Source organism: Rhincodon typus, chromosome 48, assembly GCF_021869965.1.
Source record: "Rhincodon typus isolate 14 chromosome 48, sRhiTyp1.1, whole genome shotgun sequence".
Taxonomy (NCBI): domain Eukaryota; kingdom Metazoa; phylum Chordata; class Chondrichthyes; order Orectolobiformes; family Rhincodontidae; genus Rhincodon; species Rhincodon typus.
In genome coordinates this window covers 7329944-7350661 of record NC_063379.1, presented here as the reverse complement: position 1 = coordinate 7350661, position 20718 = coordinate 7329944, and the positions used below count along the sequence as shown (strand labels likewise).

Sequence of the window (20718 nt, the reverse complement as noted above, 5' to 3'; positions counted from 1 at the left end):
ACTAGCATAAATAATGAGGAGTGAGCTGAGAGGTCGTGGTCAGTGACACACCAGATAAACAACCTAAATTCATCATTATCCAACCCTTTTCAAAATTATGTCTCATTATATCTGGCCCTGTAACAAGATGCTGATTCGGTTATTTGACTTAATAGTTATAGCCTGTCATGCATATTTTTCTCTTAATTTATTGCCTCATTAGGAGTTTAATAAACAGTTAAAAACCTGTCAATCATTTTCACTTCATTGTAGAATCTCATCTCAGTTTTGATATTATTTTTTGATTTCATTGATTATTGCAATCCATTATTTTCATGGTATTTTACTTTTTACTACATCATGGGAGTTGGTCACCATGCTGCAGACTAGAATGTTCTAGCACCGAAGGCATGAAAATTTAAGAGGTCAAATTTGTAACATCGGACATCCCTGCTGTTCAGGGAGAATGATAAATCTGGCAATGGGACTTTGTGGAAGGGTGTACAAATAGAAGCTCATTCTAACATTACTGAGCCATAAATAGATATAGATAAATGTCTATTTCCAAAGTCTATCCTCACATTAGCAGGTGTATGGATGTGTTAATTCACTCAAAGAAATTGCTTGGGAGTCGTTTTAGATCTCAAATCCGGAATTGTGAATCAATGACTAATGACGCATTACTTTCCAAAAAATTTAAATCATTATAAATGTAGTTATTTACTGGTCTTATTTTATTTGTTCACTGGTTTCACATTTACACTTTCTCTGTGTTATTGATTGCATGGTAGGTTTGGACAATATATCATAATATTATGACTAGCATAAATAATCTGTAGCAATTGCTATGACTTTGTATTCATATTAAATTGATGCTTCTTTGTGGAATTGGCTAAAAAAAGTCTCATGATTTTTCTTTCAGTTAACATAGTGGCGATTGTAATCCTGAGTCAAGGAAATTGTGGTCTCTCTAAATGTATCACTAGCTACTTGTTGGCGATGTCAGCAGCAGATCTAATACTTGTCATTTTCAATGTCTTACTGAATTGAATTAATAATATTCATTTCCCAGTTACATTCTTGTTCATCACTCCTGTGTGTGCGCTCAGAGTTGTTCTGTTTCTCGCAGCCCTGGACTGTTCTGTTTGGTTTACAGTCATTTTTACAATTGAACAGTTAATAGAAAGTTGTTGCCAGAACCTAAGGTCAAGATATTGCGACAAGAGAACGGCGACTGTGGTTATACTAATTGTCAGTGTTGTCAGTTGTTTACACTCAATTCCTTTGTACTTTGTATTTGTTCCTTCTATTGTTATTGATAATGTGCCATGGTTTTGCATTTTAACACCAGAATATTATACTGCATTCTTATGGACAACGTATGAGTATATTGATAGTATTATTACACCTTTGCTTCCAATTACATTGATTCTAGTGTTCAACATTCTCACTGTCAGGAATATAATAAGAGTCAACCAAGTCCGCCTGCATCTCCGGGGTTGTGGAAATGGAGAGAATAGAATTGATCCAGAAATTGTAAACCGGAGAAAATCCATAATTTTGCTCTTTGCTTTATCTGCTAACTTTGTAGTGTTGTGGATGACATATGTAGTACATTCTTTATATCAGCAGGATATAAATTATAACTATGAAGACAAGACATTTAGTGATCCAATATTTGTCTTTCAAGAAATTGGATTCATGCTGCGACTTCTGAGTTCTTGCATAAACACGTGAATTTATGCACTGACACAGACAAAATTCAAAGAGGAGTTAAAGAATGGGCTGAAGTATCCATTCCACCTAATTGTTAAATTATGCAAGTAAAGAAAGTGAACTGACCTGTAAATGGATCTGTGATTCTATTCCTGCAAAACCATAATTTCATATTTTATACTGAAGTGTCCACAGTGCTTGTCCACAGATCCCTGAAGGCTGCAGTACAGGTAAATAGGATGATTAAGAAGATATGCAGGGCACTTGGCTTGGTCAGTCATGGCATTAATTGTAAGAGATTCCATTGCAGTTGTATAGTAATTTGATGAGGCCACAGCTGAAATACTGTGTGAAATTCTAGTCACCACACTACAGGTAGGATGTGATTGCACTGGAGAGGGTGCAGAAGAGATTCACCATGACATTGCCTGGAATGGAACATTTTAGCTCTGAAGAGAATTGGGAAAAGCTTGGGTTGTTTTTTTTTAAGAGCAGAAAATGGTGACAGACATCCTGATAGAAGTGTACAATATTCTGATGGGCATGGACAGGTAGATATAAAGCAGCTGCTCCCTTCAGTTGAAAAGTTAATAAGAAGGGGCATTACTTTAAGGTTAAAAGCAGAAAGTTTAGAGGGGATTTGGTGAAAAAGATTTGTGAATCTAAAATGCATTGTTGGGAAGGTAGTTGATGTGGAAAACTCACAAGCTATAAAATGTACTTGGATGAAGTCTTGAAATGGCATAACATGCAAGGCAATGTGCCAAATGGAAAGTAGGATTAGTATTAATTTAGAGTTGTTTTGTTGGTGCAGACTTAATGGCCTGAAAGGCCTCTTTAATACTATATGATTCTACGATTCTACATCACTTTCGGCCTCTGTAATACGGTAAATTATTTAATGGCCTTGCCTGCTGATTCTCTGAATGCTTTTCAATACAATTGTTCAGTCTCTAGCATCGTTCTCTAAGTTTGATTGGACACGTCTCTTATTTGTTTGAGAATCCCCTTCCAACATCCACCCTCTAATCTGATGTCTGGACAATATTGCCAGTACCTCTTTGTTGGGAGCGGCATTGAATTTCTGAGATGAAAATTTGATGGAACGGTTGGTTACTGTTTGGTCAGAATTGTGCACTATTAACATGTTCATCTATTTTATTTCTGCACACTTTACATTCTCTGCACAGCGGGTGGCAGCCTACCTCACCCCATGTGAGCTGGAAACCTGAAACTACACTGCAAATCTCAGTCAGTGCTGGTGCTGATGCTTGGACACTGCTCACCAAGATTTCTGTGATGAGACTGATTTATGATTCTTCAGCCAAGCATCCAACTGTGGCTGCAGGACCCTAGGGTTTGAAATAGGAAGAGGCAGAAGAAGATGGATTTAAAATGTTTTGAGGATGGTATCTGGTGTACAGCGAGTCAAAACTAAGGTTTCTCACACATTAATGGCTTAGTGAATGAGTGAGTGGTCTGAATGGATAGGTTTGCCAGGCAAACAGGTCTTTGAGGTGAGCATATGTGCTACTTGTACATGTTGGTGAGGTGGATGAGGTAGGGACGTGATTAATTTTTTGAGGTACATAGGAGTTTACCTGGTGAACATGGTGACTGGGTATTCAGCTCTGAGTAGTTGAGCAGTTATTAAGCAGTTGGATGATGCAATGGCATGCTCGGGGATAAGGTGGGTCATCGGGTGGATGTGGGTGGTCAGCTGAAGGAAAAGGGTCACTTACGTTGTCAGGGGAAATGGGGATAGTTGCTTTTCTGGGGAATAGGTTGCAATTGGTTGTCAGTGAGTGCTCAAGGATTAGTTCATTCTGGTTATGGGACAGTCATGTTTGTAGTGGATATACTTGCTCTCAGTAGTCACTCCATCAGAAAGCTAGGGAAGCAGTCGGTTGTGTTGCTGATTTAATTCGCTCGGCTTAATTAATTAGATAAATCAGAAATTAACCTGTGTAATATTTTCAGGATAAAAATTCAGTCAAGCCCTATATCCCTGCATTAAGTTAATGATGATCAGACAGAAGGGTTGGCATGGTGGGACAGTGATTAGCATTGCCACCTCATAGCATCAGGAACCTGGGTTCGATGCCATCCTTGAGTGACTGTCTGTGTGGAGTTTGCACGCTGTCCATGTGTGTCGGCGTGGGTTTCCTCCGGGTGCTCCGGTTTTCTCCCACAGTCCAAAGATATGCAGGTTAGGTGGATTGGTCATGCTAAATGTGGGGTTACAGGGGTAGGGTGGAGGATTGGATCTGGGTGGGAAGCTCTTTGGAGGGTCAGTGCAACTCGATGGAGCGAATGGTCTCTTTCCGCACTGTAGGGGGGTTTCTATGATTTTAATTCCAAGCTCCAGTATAATGAGATTCTAAGGAGACAACACAGGCTCACTGACTCTTCAGTGGTGATGATAACTGTACCTAGATCATTGACATATTTTCAGAGGTTCATGCCTTTTACAAAATTTGTTGCATACATTCTTTCCAAAAATGATTGAGCAGGAACCAACAATCCATTGGAATTGGTGACACCACAGCTGATAAATCCATCAGGAAAGATTAGAGCCAGCAGTTCATTTCTCTAAACAAGAAAAAGCTAAGAAGTAACCTGACAGACATTTTCATGAATATACAAAGGTGTATGAAATGTTGGACAGACAGAAAAGTGTTTCCTGGTGTGCAAGAACATAAGCTGCACGAGCATAAATATTCAGTGTCACGAATCTAAGGCAGACCTTCAAAAAATCCATAGAGAATTCAGGATGAAGTTCTTTGCTCAATTATAAGAATGGAGAATTATGTGTGACACGGATTGGCAGAGAGAGAGAGAACATACATACCTTCAGAGGAGGCTAGATAAGTGACAGAATTGGACAGACATCACCAGGGGCCAATATCATTCGAAATTCAAGGTTTGATTCATACGTCAGATGATGCTTAATGTCATTCATTGTAATTTAATATCACAAGTTTAAAAAGCTCATGACAATCACACATTACTGAACTGATACAGTGTGTAAAGCTGTCCAGTGTCTGTTTGCTTGTGTGAGAGTGTGTGCGCATGAGTGATGTGTGAATGCATGACTGGATATGTTTGTATGTTTGAGTGTTTTTCGATGTGTACAGTGTGTGTTTGGGTGGGAATGTTATGGAGTTTGTGAGAGAGATTGACTGTGTGTGTTTGTGTGTGTGTGTGTGTGTGTGTGTGTGTGTGTGTGTGTGTGTGTGTGTGTGTATGTGTGTGTGTGTGTGTGTATGACCATGTGATTATATGTGAAGGAGGAACTCCAAAGGGATATTAATATCTTCAGTGAATGGGATCATTTGATGTAGAGGGATTCACAGCAAGACTTCTTTACATTCTTAATACAGTCTCCTGGCTATAACAGGTTTGTCCTCAGTCATGTTAACATTTTGATATTCACATAACGGCACTCTAATACTGCTGGAGAATAATATTTCATTTTTTTCATAAATACAGAAACCTTTTGCTTTCTATTCTTCCTGCAAACAGGAATCACATTCCATCTGCCAATGTTTTAAATATAATTCAAACGATACAACAAAGTATATGTTATAATGATGTAACTCTGTTACAGTCAGTACCTTCATGTTGCAATGTTATAATAACCAGGCAGAAAACTGTCCTCACATAGGGGAACAATATCACTGGGTCTGGAAGTGTGGCTGGGGCAGGAAATGGGGATTAGAATATCAGAGAGTTAGTTTGTAAAGCTCTGTAGCAAACAGAAATTCACAACTATAACACAATATGGAGCTGGAGGAACAAAGTAGGCCAGGCAGCATCAGAGGAGTAGGAAAGTTGACATTTCGGGTCAATTTCTGAAAAAGGGTCCCGGCCCTAAACATCAACTTTCCGGCTCCTCTGATGCTGCCTGGCCTGCTGTGTTCCTCCAGCTCCACTCTGTGTTATCTCTGACTCCAGGATCAGCAGTTCCTACTATCTCTGAGAAATTCACAGCTGGTTGGTTGCGAATTTTTCATTCCAATATTGCAAGATTTTGTGACTTGTTAAAATTTAAAACAGCAATACACTTTCTTCCTATTTTTTCTGACCAATGTGATCCATATTTCTACACAATATATTCCACGTATTAATTGCTTGCTCATTCAGCAAACCTGTCTATATCTGTTTATAGCCTATTTGGTCATTCCCACAGCTTTTTCTCTGAAATAAGTATACAGAAGCCGGTATCCTATCATCAAGTCACCCCTTCTTTACACATGCACAGTACATGGATTCTGAGCAGCTAGACCATAGCCAGTCCCTAGAGTAAGGAGACTCGCTGAATTCCTGGTTTATATTGTCAGCCAGGGGTCCTTGATTGGCGCAGGTTAACAGCGCCAATCAGAGAACTCATATTCAATGAGATTCACCTGACCAACTTCGTTTCATTCACTACATTCTCCCACCCAACGTGGTCTTGTCAGTGACATTACACTAGTTGCCTTCACCTAAATCATTGATATTGATTATAAGTGGCTTTGGCAGTGACCCTTCTGGCATCCACAAATGCCAGCTCACCAAGCTGAACATAACCCTGTTTTCTGTCCATGACTCAAACCTCTATCCAAACAAACACATTACCTTCAAAGCAGTGAGCACCTTTCTCATGTAACAAACTTCCATGAAGTTTTATGGAGGGAGACGGTGTAATAGAACATAGAACATAGAACATAGAACATTACAGCGCAGTACAGGCCCTTCGGCCCTCGATGTTGCGCCGACCTGTGAAACCAATCTGAAGCCCATCTAACCTAAACTATTCCATTATCATCCATATGCTTATCCAATGACCATTTAAATGCCCTTAAAGTGGGCGAGTCTACTATTTTTGCAGGCAGGGCCATACTTGCCTCACAGGGGATCAAAATCCAGCTTCTCCAAAAGTTGCATGACTTCATGTAACTGACATGTGAACACCATACAGTTCCACTTTCAACCTTCAGATTGTGTGAAAAAAACACACCTCACCTCACACTTTCTTTGCAACATAGCAACATCTAAACATCTAATTTCCCAGTTTATGCAACAAAAGAGACGTCTTTGCATCAGCATCTTTCAACTTTCTCCTATTCTTTCTGCATTTTACCATTTGCTGTAAGTACATTTTCACCTCTACGTGTTAGTCTGCTTATAAAGAATATTTCTCAAAGACTAAAACCCATCTGATTCACTACTGTCCTTTAGAGAAGGCAACCGCCATCCTTACCTGATCTGGTCTACATGTGACTCCAGACCCACAGCAATGTGGTTGACTCTTATCTGCCTTCTGGGCAATTAGGGATGGGCAATAATTGCTGCATGGTCAGTGATGCCCTCATCCTGTGAATGAATTAAAAAAAGACTTATAAACTGGATTTCAACAAAACCTGATGCACTGATTATGTATGGCCAAGAAATGAGTAAATATTTTGGCAAAGATGTGGGTTTAGATCCTAGAATCTTTAATAGGATATTCAATCATTGGGGAAATTGGACAAATTGACTTTATTTTTAAAGAATGTTATGGACTTTTTGAAAAACATTATCTCCTCCCACCTCAGTCAAGGAGGTGAAGAACTAACAAAGGAAGCACCTTATCATTAACATTTCAACATTATCTCCTCATCGAATGAGTTAGCTTCATAATCATCATCTTAATTCCCCAAATTACTGAGTGAATAAATTCACACTTCGCCACCAAACACTCAAAGAATGGATACAGCACAGCAAATCTTCCATGAGAAATGTTCACTTCATTCAAAAAACTGAGTCACGTGATACAAACATTGCTGGTATACCATGATACCATTACTAATAACAATATTAGTTGGCAGTTCATCAATATTAATAGCCTACATTTAATCAGCAAGTGCTTAACACAATTAATAAGACAGGTTGTACAATCAATTGAATCTATCAGCATTAATTACCGTTACCTAGAATACCAATTATCAAATGACAGTTTAAATGAGAATCTGAGATTACGGCCGATTATGGAGATCAACTAAGGAATAAATGTTGAAGTATTTGATTAAGTTGTTCAGTTATCTGATTACCAAATATTGTTCATAAGAGTATGAATTTGTTCTGGGAAATTTGCTTACCATCAGGGGTACATTACATAGTGGTGATTTTCATTCCATTAAGTGCTGTATTCTCTAATGAGAAATTAATCTTTTGCATACTGTGTTCACAGATCCAGCAGTAGGAATAACATAAGTATGTGTAAACATGGGAAAGAGCAGCCAGTGTATGCCATCTTCTCCCTTGAACCTGGTCTGCCATTTGACCACTCTATTCCCCATATCGCTTGAATTGCTTCAATATCTCAAAAATCTATCTCTGTCTTGAACATACTCAGTGACACTGTTTCATCAATGATGAAGAGAAAAGAATCACATTTCTAATAACACACTTAACCTCTAACATGTGGTGAAAACAAATGACGAATTATTAATTTGAACTAAAGCTGGTCCCCATTTAACTCCAAATATAGAAAGTGAGATTAGTGTAAATAGGTGACTTGTTTTGGTTGGTGCAGACTCGATGGGCTGAAAGGTCACTTCACTCTGACTGCAGGGCACATATCCATTCACAGGTAGGGTGGGTGGATGGACAAGCACCTTGACAATGGAAAATTCATGTGTGGAAAGTTTAGGCAGAAAAAGTCATAATGTATGTGGATCAAAGCCCAAGCAGAAAAGCGGAGAATGAATCAATTGTCCTCAGTTTTATTTGATTTGGGTTTTGCTGATGGTATCACATTGTGTCTGAGTGCATTGATCCTCAATCTGGTTGCCGGATAATCAAACCATGTTCGTGATTGGAACTTGAAACTTTCTTTCCTTATTGGTGGATTGGCTGTACTAAGTTTCTCCTCATCAGAGAATCCTACCATTGCATGCATCAGTTTGATTAACCTTTATTACATTTCCTGTATTGTATATATACTATTCCCTCCATAAGGTTACCAAAACTGTAGATAATACTCCAGTTGGGGTCTCACCAAGGCTCTATACAACTGCAACCAGACTTTTCATAGAATCCCTACAGTGTGGAAACAGGCCCTTCGGCCCAACAAGTCCACACTGACCGATCCCCCATAACCCTCTAATCACCACATCCCTGAACACTACAGGTAGTTTAGCATGGCCAATCCACCTAACCTGCACATCTTTGGACTGTGGGAGGAAACCAGAGAACACCCATGCAGACACAGGGGGAATGTGCAAACTCCACACAGACAGTCGCCCAGCGGTGAATCAAACCCAGGTCCCTGACGCTGTGAGGCAGCAGTGCTAACTACTGAGCCACCGTGCCACCCTTTTCTTCTGGTCTCATTTTTTTATTCATCCAAAAGAATGTGGGCATTGCTTTCAGCTATTATTACTGTCAGTTATTATTATGGTCTACCCCTACCTGCCCTTGGGAACATGATGGTGAACTGCCTGCTTGAACCGCTGCAGTCTATTTAGTGTAGCAACACCTACAATGCTACTTTTTCTGGTAATTTTCTCCCTCCAACTGCAAAATTAGTATTTCCTAATTCCTGTAAGATGATTAATTTGTCATTTCTGCTGATTGTTTCGAGCCTTTCTTTAATGAACATTATCAGTGGGGAAATAGGACAAATTGTCTCTCTTTTTAACTGTCATAGATTGTTTGAAAACCTTACCTCAAGCCATCTTCAGTCGAGTAGGCAAAGAACTAAGAAAATAAGGAAAGGTTCTACTCCCCCACTCACCCCCCATTAGTCAGTTTGTTACTCCCAGGAGAGATTTAACACTGGCACTGTGTTTGTTTTCGTTTTCTCATTGCTGAATTCAATGAATTTTGCCTTTACTTGATTTCCCATGTCGGATGAACATCATGAAAATGTGCAGTTTTTTTACACCAGCGAGACAAGCAGAATAAATAACTCTGGTATTCACCCACAGTGTTTTTCGTTAAACAGTTGTGTTAAACACTGCACACTGGCATCATGTCTGTGTTGCTGCTGTTGTTTTTGATGAATGCTCTGTGAACCTGCCCACCCTCTTACTGAATCCTCGATGATTCAACCCCACACCCTCTGTTTGTGCAGTCGCACTGATCCACCAGTAGAGATTGGCACTTTACCCACAACAGACAGAAACAGACAGAAGGCCTTTGAGCTTGTTTTAGTTCATTCCCAGTCCCCAGACAAAATATCCTCCACAGGTCAGCTGCTCCTGAAATATATTTATGTGACTCTGTGCTTTGGACTGTATGTGCATCTGCAAAGATGGTTTTGTCTGTGCATTTAGGTGTGTGATTGAGAGAACGTGTGAGCTTGTGTGAGTTTGTTTGTTTGCATGTCTAACAGAGTGGGGGAGGGTGTAAGTGTGTTGAAGAGTGTCTAAGTGTGTGGTAGATACAATGTGAGGCCCTTGTGTGTGTGTGTGTGTGTGTGTGTGGTTGCCTTGTTTCCCTGTGTAAGTGTGAAAAAGACTACCTGACAGTGTGGTTTGACGTGTGACTAAAACTGCAAGTGAACTTGTGCAAGTGTATGAGTGTGAAAGTATTCGTGTAAATATATGAGAGTGAGGGTTTTGAAGATGTTTGAGTGTGTCAACAGTGTGAGCATGTGTGTGATCCTGGGAGAGTAGTAAGTGATTGGGAGGGAGGGTTTGTAAATAGGAGAGTGTGAGCGTATGGGCATTTCTAACACACACAGGCATGGTCAGTCACACAGAGACACAGAATAAAAATAAAACAGTCTGACCACACACACGTATACACACACACACAAACAAAGACATGGGTTTGTATAAAGCATGCATGCATGGATGTCTTGCTCTAGTTATACAGGGCCTTGGCAAGGCCACACTTGAGTATTGTGTGCAGTTTTGGGTCTCCTAGTCTGAGGGAGGGCATTCTTGCTATTGAAGGGAGTCCAGTGAAGTTCACCAGAATGATTCCCAGGGCTGACATAAAGGAAAGACTGGATCGACTGGGCTTGTACTCATTGCAATTTTGAAGAATGAGGGGGAATCTCATAGAAACATATAAAATCCTGATGGGACTGGACAGGCTAGATGCGGGAAGAATTTCCCCAAAGTCAGGGAAGTCCAGAACTAGGGTTTACAGTCCAAGATACACACTCCTGGGTGCCAAATAGCAAGGGGATAATGGCCAACTGAGCCAGGTTTAAATACCCCCAGGTTCTGTGACTCACAGCCCATCTCCTCTCAATCCCATTTCATCCAGTCAGCTTCCAGCCTCCTCTACCTGAAGCACACCAACAATCATCTTTGTGGCATTAGAGAGGGGTGTGGGCGAAAGCAGCAAGTCAATGGTTTAGCTCAAGTCTGTTCCTGTCCTTACCCAACCCCACTGGAGCCAGACTTGGAATATACACAAAGCTAAAGTTTCAAACCCCGAGCAGCTATAGTACATGATTACAACACAAATGAACACAAGATGTTTGCACAAATTAACGCGGGATTTTTGCACAGAGTAGTTATTCCACAAATGAACACAAGATTTTTGCACAAAATTAAAGAAACTAAAATAGACATGTAAAATCGGGAAGCTTAATGATCTTCAGATTTATCCAAATGATGTTAATGCATTATATAATTGAACACACTCTCTTTACAATTTAACACAAGACTATTATACAAGTGAAGACATGTTTATTACAGAATTGAACAGAAGTGTATGATAGAATTGAACATAAGATGATGAAACAAATGTATTTCCTTCCTAAGAACAAGGGATATGACAATGAGGTTCCATATTTTCATCGATAGTTCATCGATAATCAATGCTGGGAAGTAGCTCCTTGACACAGACTGTGTTAAAGATGTTTACACTCAGCACTCTGTCAATTACAGCATACACACCACCAACATCAGTCTCCCTCTGCTGGACTCTGTGAATATCACCCCCTCACACAGACAGTCACAGCATAATCCCCTTCTGCTGGGGACTGTGTATGTTATACCCAGACACTCAGACAGACCTGCAACAACACCCCATTTAAATTGAAGTCTCTTTATTGATTCTTCCTGGCAAAAATCACACTCTGCTGCTGCTGCTTGCAGCCTCAAGGACTCCCAGCCATAGTTGACATCCAGCCACTCCAGGGTAAACTGCTGACTGTGAAGAGCTGGAGCTCTTACAAAAAGAAATTGGCAGAATATTGCAGGAAAACCTCACCCACATGGGACAGTTTCAGTTATAATTGGAAAGAGCCCATTTTAGTGAGATCAGGGCCATTGGGGACTGGGAAGAAGCCTCAGTATACATTGAAAAGTTGGAAGAACAGTGTAGGGAGCTCCAAACTGCCATATGTCTCCTATATGCACTGAACAATGCACATCAGGGCTTAGTGCCAGGACCAAATACCATCCCTAGGGAACCAGGTCTCTGCCCAGAATGGGATAATGCGTAACGTCAGGGTTCTATCTTCCCAGGGAAATGACGAGAGGCCCAACACTGACACATCCACACCCGCCCACAGATGGGGTTCCCAGCTGTCTTTCTACCAGGTAACTGCACCATCAGTCCCCACCCCTGACCCACAGCCAAAACCAGAGCCCATGAATCCTGTCGCCACCCAGCCTCAAACAGCTGATGGTCACACGACATATATAGTACCCAGTCCAGCTACCCAGCTGCCAGACATTGCCAAAAAGGCGAATCTCTTTGATTCCGCCTCAGACCCAGATACATTTTTGAATGAGATCAACCAACAGTCTGTCATAGCCGGATTGGACACTGAGGAGCAAACCAAATTAATCATCATGTGCCTTAGTCCAGCAGGCCATTCAGCCTTCCACGAGGGCCAACAGCAAGGGAGGGAAACCCTCGATGAGATGAAGGCTTTGGTCCTCACTGCCGTAGGGCAGGATAAGGCAGGTACCATTAAGGTGCTACTTGAGTGCAGACATCAACAAGGGGTACCCCTCTCCAGCTTCAACCAGAGACTCTGGGTCCAATTTGTTCAGGTTTTCAGGGACATGACCCGGACTTCTCTTAGTGATAAGAAACTGGGTCTGACCCCTCATCTCCTAGACTTCAGAAAGAGGGAGGGATGCATGCCTGGGATGTCTGGACCCCCGGGATGCCTCCCGTAATGAGGCTCGGGTCTTCTGCAAATTAGTCGCAGTTTGGGAAAGGGAGCTAATGCCACTGCAGTCATCCTGAAAATCAGTCCACACAAGCACGGTCTGAAGGAATAGAGCAAGGAGCCCAGACAGACTACCCCTCCATACGGGTCCATGCCCAAAAGAAGGGAACTCTCACAAATGAACCCCTATCACAATCTGTGCTCTAACTGTGGCCGAACCAGACACTTCATTCGAGACTGCCAGGCACCTAAGATACTCACCTGGCAATGGGAAGTCTGAAAAAGGGGGCCAATACCCAGAGTATCATCCTGGCAGCAACAGCTGGAGTGAAAACAGGCTGTGGTTTATACATTGAGGATGTCAGGGATGACTCCGTAATGGAAACAGCTTTAAGGCTCCCCAGTCCCGCGTGCATAAGCTGCCACGTAGTAGTCAATCAGGAACAGCTCCCGTTGCTGGGAAACATCCATTTACACCCTGGGGGGCATTGTGACCTTCCACACCACATCGTGCACACGGGGCATATTTATTCTTTTGCAGGGTGGGGCGGGGTGGGGGGCGGTGTGGGGGGAACCAGGAATGTGTGTCAGTTGGATAATTTGACCATTTTCTAATGTCATGTAGAATACGGTGGCAGATATTAGACCAAAATATTTACAGAATTTATTCTCATTCTCTTTTTAGGAAGCGCACCAGAGTGACTACTCCAAGGTAGCGAATGTGACCTCCTGGAGTGTGTATTGTGTGTTGTATATATGCTTTATAATGACCGTATGTAAAGATATGTAGCACGAGCACAAGGGAAAAGGATGTACCCAGGACCCCTGTGGAATGACCCACCAGACACCGCGGTGTGTGTAGGTGGCACCCTCTGGGTCCACTCTGCGGAATCGGTGATATTCAGGTGTAACCATCAGCTCGTGGTGTACAGGAAAACCCATGGGATTTCCACATTGTGTTACAGGAGTGCAGGGGTCACAGACAATTGGTGGGGTTTCCCCAAGAAAGGTTGCAGGACAGTGTGGTGCCTAGCACACAGCCTGGAAAAGATGTCAGAGTTCAGACATCGATGCCCGGGGAAGCTGAAACAGGGAGAATTCCTCGACAACTAAATTAAAAAGGGGCTGAGACCAGGAGTGAAGGCTCCTTCTCCACCTTGTCCCACACTAACCAGGGCCTTGCAATGGACTAGTGATTAAACTCACAGGGAAAACCTTGTTCGATAACATTCACTACACATTAATGCCAATCATAGGAGATACATCAGGGGTACAGTTACTGAAGTGATGTCCTTCCCCATTAAAATAATTATATTCCCAGCGGACCCGCAGAATAATGGGATGAGTGACAGGGAAATTTGAGAAAAACCCCAGACCAGCAGTTAACAGATGAAAGAGAAGGAAACTCCTTAATGTTCTAGCCACAACATATGGAGCAGGAGTGTTATTGGTCGATACCCTTGACCTGGCTAATTTGGACAATAAACTCAGGATCTTGACCCAACAAGTGAAACGAGCCCTAGAAGGACTGAATACGGACAATCAACAGGAGACCATGGGTCAACCAGTGGAGAATCAGGCTAGCCATCACGCAGTGACCATACTGGAGGGTTATGCCAAGATGATTAACCAGACCATCCAGGGCCAAATCAGGGATGACGGTGAACAACAAAACTGCACATTGTGCGGTATCTATGGGATGATTGAACAGCCGAAGGAGGACTTCAGGCAGGCTAGCCAAGGGAAAGTGCCGTTCCAGATTAGTGACAAACAGCATGAACATTTGTTCCAGGAGAAGACCCACACGAACATCTCTCACTGTCAGTTGCTGCAGCTCACTTTTAATGCCAGCTGCAGGGACTCTCTCGGTGAGGCACTGGGCTTGGTGCTAGGGATTCCAGTTATCCCCAGTGACAAAGCTGGGATGAGGCCTTTTGAAGTCGAAAGTATCGGAATTATATAAATAAGGTATTTGGATGTGTTATCATGACACCCTCCCATATGCTGTCAAGAGATAGTGGACATTGACAGGGACCACTCTTAAGTAAATGTGAAGGAACAGGCCACACCATCACATGCCCATAACCTGTCATCCATGGATTTGGGTCCTTTCAGATCAAGCTGTGGTTCTAATTGCACTCAACTTGATATATCTCAGGATACTGGTTGTTATGATTGTTGGCTGCAAAAGATTGATATCCCAACAGATGGGTACATTCGCTATAATAATGCCTGGGCACACGCACAGGAGCTGTAAGGTACATAGAACTCCCAGGGTTGTCACTTGATTCCTTTTCATTCGTGGGATGTGGGCGTCATTTGCTGGCCAGCATTTATTATGTCCCTAGTTGCCGCTTGAGAAGGATGAAGAGTGACAATAAGACTAAGATCAGTGATGTATCTGTGTTGGAAGACCATCTAGTGCACTGAGCTCCCTGTCAATAAAATGTTCTTGTTTGAAGAGAGCAGCTCCAACCCCTAGAACACAGAAGGACAGCTCTGAGACATATTTTCACACTTGGAATAAACTGTCCTGATGTAGCATTGGTTGAAATAATTTGTGATCTCGGGATGGGGCTCATGGTGTTTGAGTGAACAGGGTTATTGCTGGCAGTTTGCAGATTTGTTTTTTGTTATTTCATTATGATATGCTGAACAGCAACGGTCCTTCATAATTGGGATTAAACTTTGTTATTGTAATTAGTTTGTTAATTTACAGAAAGTTGAAAAAACAGCAACAAAGCTGAGTAATGCTGTAACCTCGATCTCTCCAAGGAGCTTCCGCACAGTATAAGTCAACGTCTCTGGGAATGCATCAGCTCAGAGATTCAAACAAGGAGCTTGTCAGCTGCCTGAAGAGACAGATCACCTTGTACAGAAAAATGCATCGACCAATTCAACATGTGCAGAAGGTGTTCTACACCATCCTTGCTTTTATTGGCATCCCTGGTATGGCATTATGACAATTGAATTTGTTTTAACCTGCTGATGATCTGATCTCTAATTTTAGCTTTCGAACAATAACATCTCCAGCTCACTGGCTGGTCAGCCTTAACCAGACACCAGAACAGGGATAGCAATTCACCAAGCAACATTCTGGGTACAATTCTCCATTGATAGAGACGCCTCACTTCACTGCTGCTGCAGCATTTTCTGACCTCAGTGTTCTGTCATCTGTTCGGTTTCATGCTTTTGAAGATATGAGGAGAGATCATGCAAGTTAGTTCTGAGGAAGGGTCACTGGACTCTGCTTTCTCTCCCACAGATGCTGCAAGACCTGCTGAGCAATTTCTGTTTTTATTATACAAATGAAGCCTGTTTTTGCTAGAATTTTAATGGTTAAGGGTAATCTGTTCATAGTCTTCAAAATATTAACAAGACAGAGTCAATAAAGATTCACTATTTCCACTGGCTGGGGATTCTAGAATGACGCAGCATGGTTTGAGAATTAGGGCCAGAGCATTCAAGAGGGATGTTAGGAAGCATTTTTACACACAAAGGGTGGGAGAGGTTTGGAACTCTCTTCCACAAATGGCAGTGGGTACTGGATCAGTTGTGAATTTTAAATCTGAGATTTTTTTTGTTTAAGCAAAGGAATTGAGGGATATCCACCATGTTTTAATTTGTAAAGCTTCATCTAACTACCATTCCTTCTGGAAATTCTCTCGTCCTCACTATCTCTGGTCAGGAAATTCAAATCTTGACAGATTGCCTGCCTTATACCTGCACGTTGAGATGTTTGTCATATACAGATGTATAGATTTACAGTGTAAATATCACTGCAGTCCTAGCACTCACACATTGTCACTAAGGGAGCCCTGCATGCTCTGTTATGCTGCACTTGTATGAGACACATGGAGAAGATTGTTTAAAATCTTACACAGGTTCTGATGACCTGTTTCCAGGTCCTGTTGTGGCTCTGGTCAGGATTTAGTTCAATGCTAAGAGCAGGGGATGACCTGATCCATGGAGAAGGGGAGAGTTTGGTTTATTGACACACCAATCGCCAGTCCTATGACCGAGTTTAGAATGAGGTTTCTAATAGGGTTCTGTACCTGCCAGAGTTGGAGCTGAGAACTGTAATAGTCAATTACAGTCATTCAAATAGGTACCTTGCAACCAGACAAAATCACAGCCATCCTTCTGCTCTCGTTGGAGGATGTGTGAGCTCTGTTCCTGTCTGAACTCCATAATCTCTGGAGTAACAATCTAAGGTAGCTGTGAAAGTCTTAAAATTCAAACTCAGTCAATCCTGACCACTTCCACTCACACTGTGTACCAGGTATTGGTATTAATATCTTATTGTTGCTCTCTGGAAGAGACAAGAAGAATTTCTGATCAATAATTCACCATGTCTTTTAACATTTGTTTCCGGCAGTTAATTTATTGGCGATTGTTATCCTTTACCGGGGAAAGTGTGGTGTTTCCCCCTGCACTGCTCGCTACCTGGTGGTTATGGCAGCTGCCGATCTGATGGTTATTATCACTGATGTTGTACTGAGGAGATTTCCCTATTATTATTATGGGCAGTGTTTCCTGGACATCACTCCTGTGTGTAGCGTTATTGGGGTCCTGTTTCGTACAGCCACTACCTGCTCTGTCTGGTTCACTGTCACTTTCTCCTTTGACCGATTTGTGACCATTTGTTGCCAGAAGCTGAGAACAAAATATTCTACTGAGAAAACTGCAACTGTGGTACTAGCAACAACCTGCACCCTGCTCTGTCTGAAAAACATCCCCTTCTATTTTCAATATGAACCTCGGACGATAAACAACAATGTGCCGTTCTACTGCAAAACAAAGTCAAGCTACTTTACTGAGACTTGGTGGGTGATATTAGATTGGCTTGATACAGTTTTAACCCCTTTACTGCCATTCGCTTTAATTCTGTCTTTCAATGCTCTGACAGTCAGACACATTTTAGTGACCAGTCGAGTCCGGAACTGCCTGAAGGGTGAGAGCAAAGGAGAGAATCGCAGAGACCCAGAGATGGAGAGCAGAAGGAAGTCTGTGATTTTGCTCTTCACCATATCTGGGAGCTTCATCCTTCTATGGTTAATATTTGTTGTAAATTTCTTATATTATGTCATTCAAGGAATGAATACTGCCGATTACTCGCCGTTTCTTTATGACTTGAGCGCTGTTGGTTTTATGCTGCAGAACCTAAGTTGTTGCACAAACACATTTATTTATGCAGCAACATTGTCTAGGTTCAGAGCAGAGATCGGTTATGCGGTAAAATACCTGGTTATACGATTTCCTTGCATTATAAAAAACTCTTCAGTGTAGCCCACAGGAGGGTCCCATTGTTTCCAGTCCATAGAATGATTTTTTATTCACTCGTGGAATGTGGGCATCACTGGCTGGGGGTCAATGTTTATTACCTGTCCTTAGTTGTCCCTTGAGAGGGTGGTGGTGAGCTGCCTTCTTAAACCGCTACAGTCCATGCTACTGAGCATCGGTGGTGGAGGGAGTGGATGCTTGTGGAACTGGTGCCAATTAAGTGGGCTTCTTTGTCCTGGATGGTGTCGAGATTCTTGAGCGTTTGTTGGAGCTGCACCCATCCAGGCAAGTGGGGAGTATTCCATCAGACTCCTGACAGAAAGTCCTTATCCCAGTGCAGGGAGAGAGTTGAGCTGGAAACCTGCAGAGTCCCCATCGTAGCACAATCCAAAGGAATTGTCTGGAGAAATGTAATTTCCAACTGGGTAATTCCTATCAGCTTGGAACCCTCTGTAAGTCTCCATCAAAATCAAATCCTTCGGAGGATTCTGATACAATTAAATAGAATTTAAAACAATTTGACTATTAAATACATGGTCTCACTTCTCAGTAACAATTCAATAGACTCCATACTAATGTCACAAACAATCACCTATGAACTGTTTCAATGTGAGAAATTGTGGCAGGTGATTACATGACATTATCAGAATCCACTCATCATTTATTTCTGCAGCAACGTTGTCTAGGTTCAGAGCAAATTTCAGCTATGCTATAAAATATCTAGTTACACAAATTCCTTGTGTTATGAATAAATAAAACTTATGTAAGATAACAAATGTCATCTTTTTCAGTATCAAGCTTCCCAATTGCAATAGGCAGCTACCCCATTGCAGTACAAACAAATTTTCTGTCATGAGGTGAAGACTTAAAACACTGCAACAAAGCTCCCTTGTGTTAAAGTGATACAAGGCCACCCTCTGCTGGCCTCCTCACACCATAGGGTGTGGTAGAGCTTGAAGGATTCAGTCACCGAGGGAGAGAGGGATGGCAGCAGCTCACAGCACCATCAGCATTGACACACACATCGAACAAAAGGCTGGTGTGGAAAGGGCTGCAATTGGACTGAGTTCCCTCAGTGTGGAATATGCTGATGTAGAGAAACGTTATGCTCCCTCTGCAATGTGAAAATGATTTGTCTTTGAGTAATATTCCTGAAATCGTATACATTAAGTAGAGTGTTTCTACTGCAACTTTATCCAGGCACTTCCAAGTGAACCGTTTCATGAGGAGACAGGTGAATTTTATTGCACTTTCTGTAGATTACATTGTCTTGTGATACACTCTCACAAATTCTAACTGAAAAAGGTTTCAAAGCTGGATGGGATGAAACCAGCACTGGGCATGTTCAAATCCTTCTCCTCATATCTCAAAGACAACATCGCAAGGGATCGAGCAATACTGCTGTCTCCAAAAATATTCTTTGAAGAACAAAACAGATATAAGGAAGCGTCACCGGCCCCGAAAGGTTAACTCTGTTTTCTCCTTCACAGATGCTGCCAGACATGCTGAACTTTTCCAGCAACTTTGTTTTTGTTCCTGATTTACAGCATAAGCAGTTCTTTCAGTTTTTATTATGCAATGTGAAAGATTTTCACTGCTTGTGCAGTGTCATGGTCAGCCCAGTAGTAGGGGGCATTGCATAACTTTAAACACAAGAGGGGCAGAGGGAGAGAGAGAGAGAGGATTCACCCCCAGAACAACAGAAACCCCATTGGACAGAGACACAGACACAGAGACAGAGATACAGACAAACATGGAGACACATTGATACGTTCCTAGGCTGGAGCAAGGTCTGTCGCTCATGGGAGAGAGGGAGTGTGAGAAACCATCGAGAGAGCTGGGACTAACTGGAATAGTCAGTATCACCTCTTCAGTCCGTTCATGTCTTAGCTTCTATTTGCCTCTGTCTTACTTTTCCCCTTCTCTCTCTCTCTCTCACTCCCTGTCCCTCTCTCTGTCCCTTTTTCTCCATCCCCACTCTCTCCATTTCTCTTTCTCTGTCACTTACTCCATCTCTTTCTCTCTTACCCTCCTTATCTCCCATTCTCTTTTTCTCTCTTTCAGACCTGAAAGTGCCCACCCAATTTTGCAACCCTCAAAACATTTTGACCATCATTTTCACTCCCCTCCCAAATCTGACCCCTGCTCCAAATATTTTGCCCTCCCAAATACTTGCCTTACCAAATGTGGCCCCCGCCCAAATATTTTGCTGCCCCCGATACTGCGCTGAGCCCTACTCCCTTGGGCAGAGGTAAATGAGTCTGGGTAAACTGACTGACCTGTGACTGACTGCTTTACTGCACAGCAAGATCTCAGTACCAGAATTGCAGAAGTTTTACAACATAGAGGGAGTCCTTTCGGTCCGTCATGCCTCCCACCCCACCAAAATGATCCTGGTCCTGACTGGGCTCCTCAGGATTTGCTCCTGAATGACCTTATTGGAGACCACTGCTATGCATTGTCTAATAGAACATAGAACACAGAACATAGAACATTACAGCGCAGTACAGGCCCTTCGGCCCTCGATGTTGCGCCGACCTGTGAAACCAATCTGAAGCCCATCTAACCTAAACTATTCCGTTATCATCCATATGTTTATCCAATGACCATTTAAATGCCCTTAAAGT

At 42.2% G+C, this 20718-nt stretch overlaps 1 protein-coding gene across 1 annotated transcript; it reads left to right on the top strand.

Annotated features, from left to right (window-relative positions):
• The first annotated feature begins 14363 nt into the window (after window positions 1-14363).
• On the top strand, window positions 14364-18097 carry LOC125488026 (probable G-protein coupled receptor 139). The gene is made up of 2 exons (XM_048620776.1): window positions 14364-14754; window positions 17187-18097. The coding sequence occupies exons 1-2, from the start codon at window positions 14364-14366 to the stop codon at window positions 18095-18097; spliced, it is 1302 nt and encodes a 433-aa protein (XP_048476733.1).
• Window positions 18098-20718: the final 2621 nt, after the last annotated feature.

Coding starts and splice junctions, on each gene's coding strand:
- LOC125488026 (XM_048620776.1), top strand. CDS start 14,364: ATGGGTCAACCAGTGGAGAATCAGGCTAGCCATCACGCAGTGACCATA. Junction 14,755..17,186: donor GAGGCCTTTTGAAGTCGAAA/GTATCGGAATTA, acceptor TGTTTCCGGCAG/TTAATTTATTGGCGATTGTT.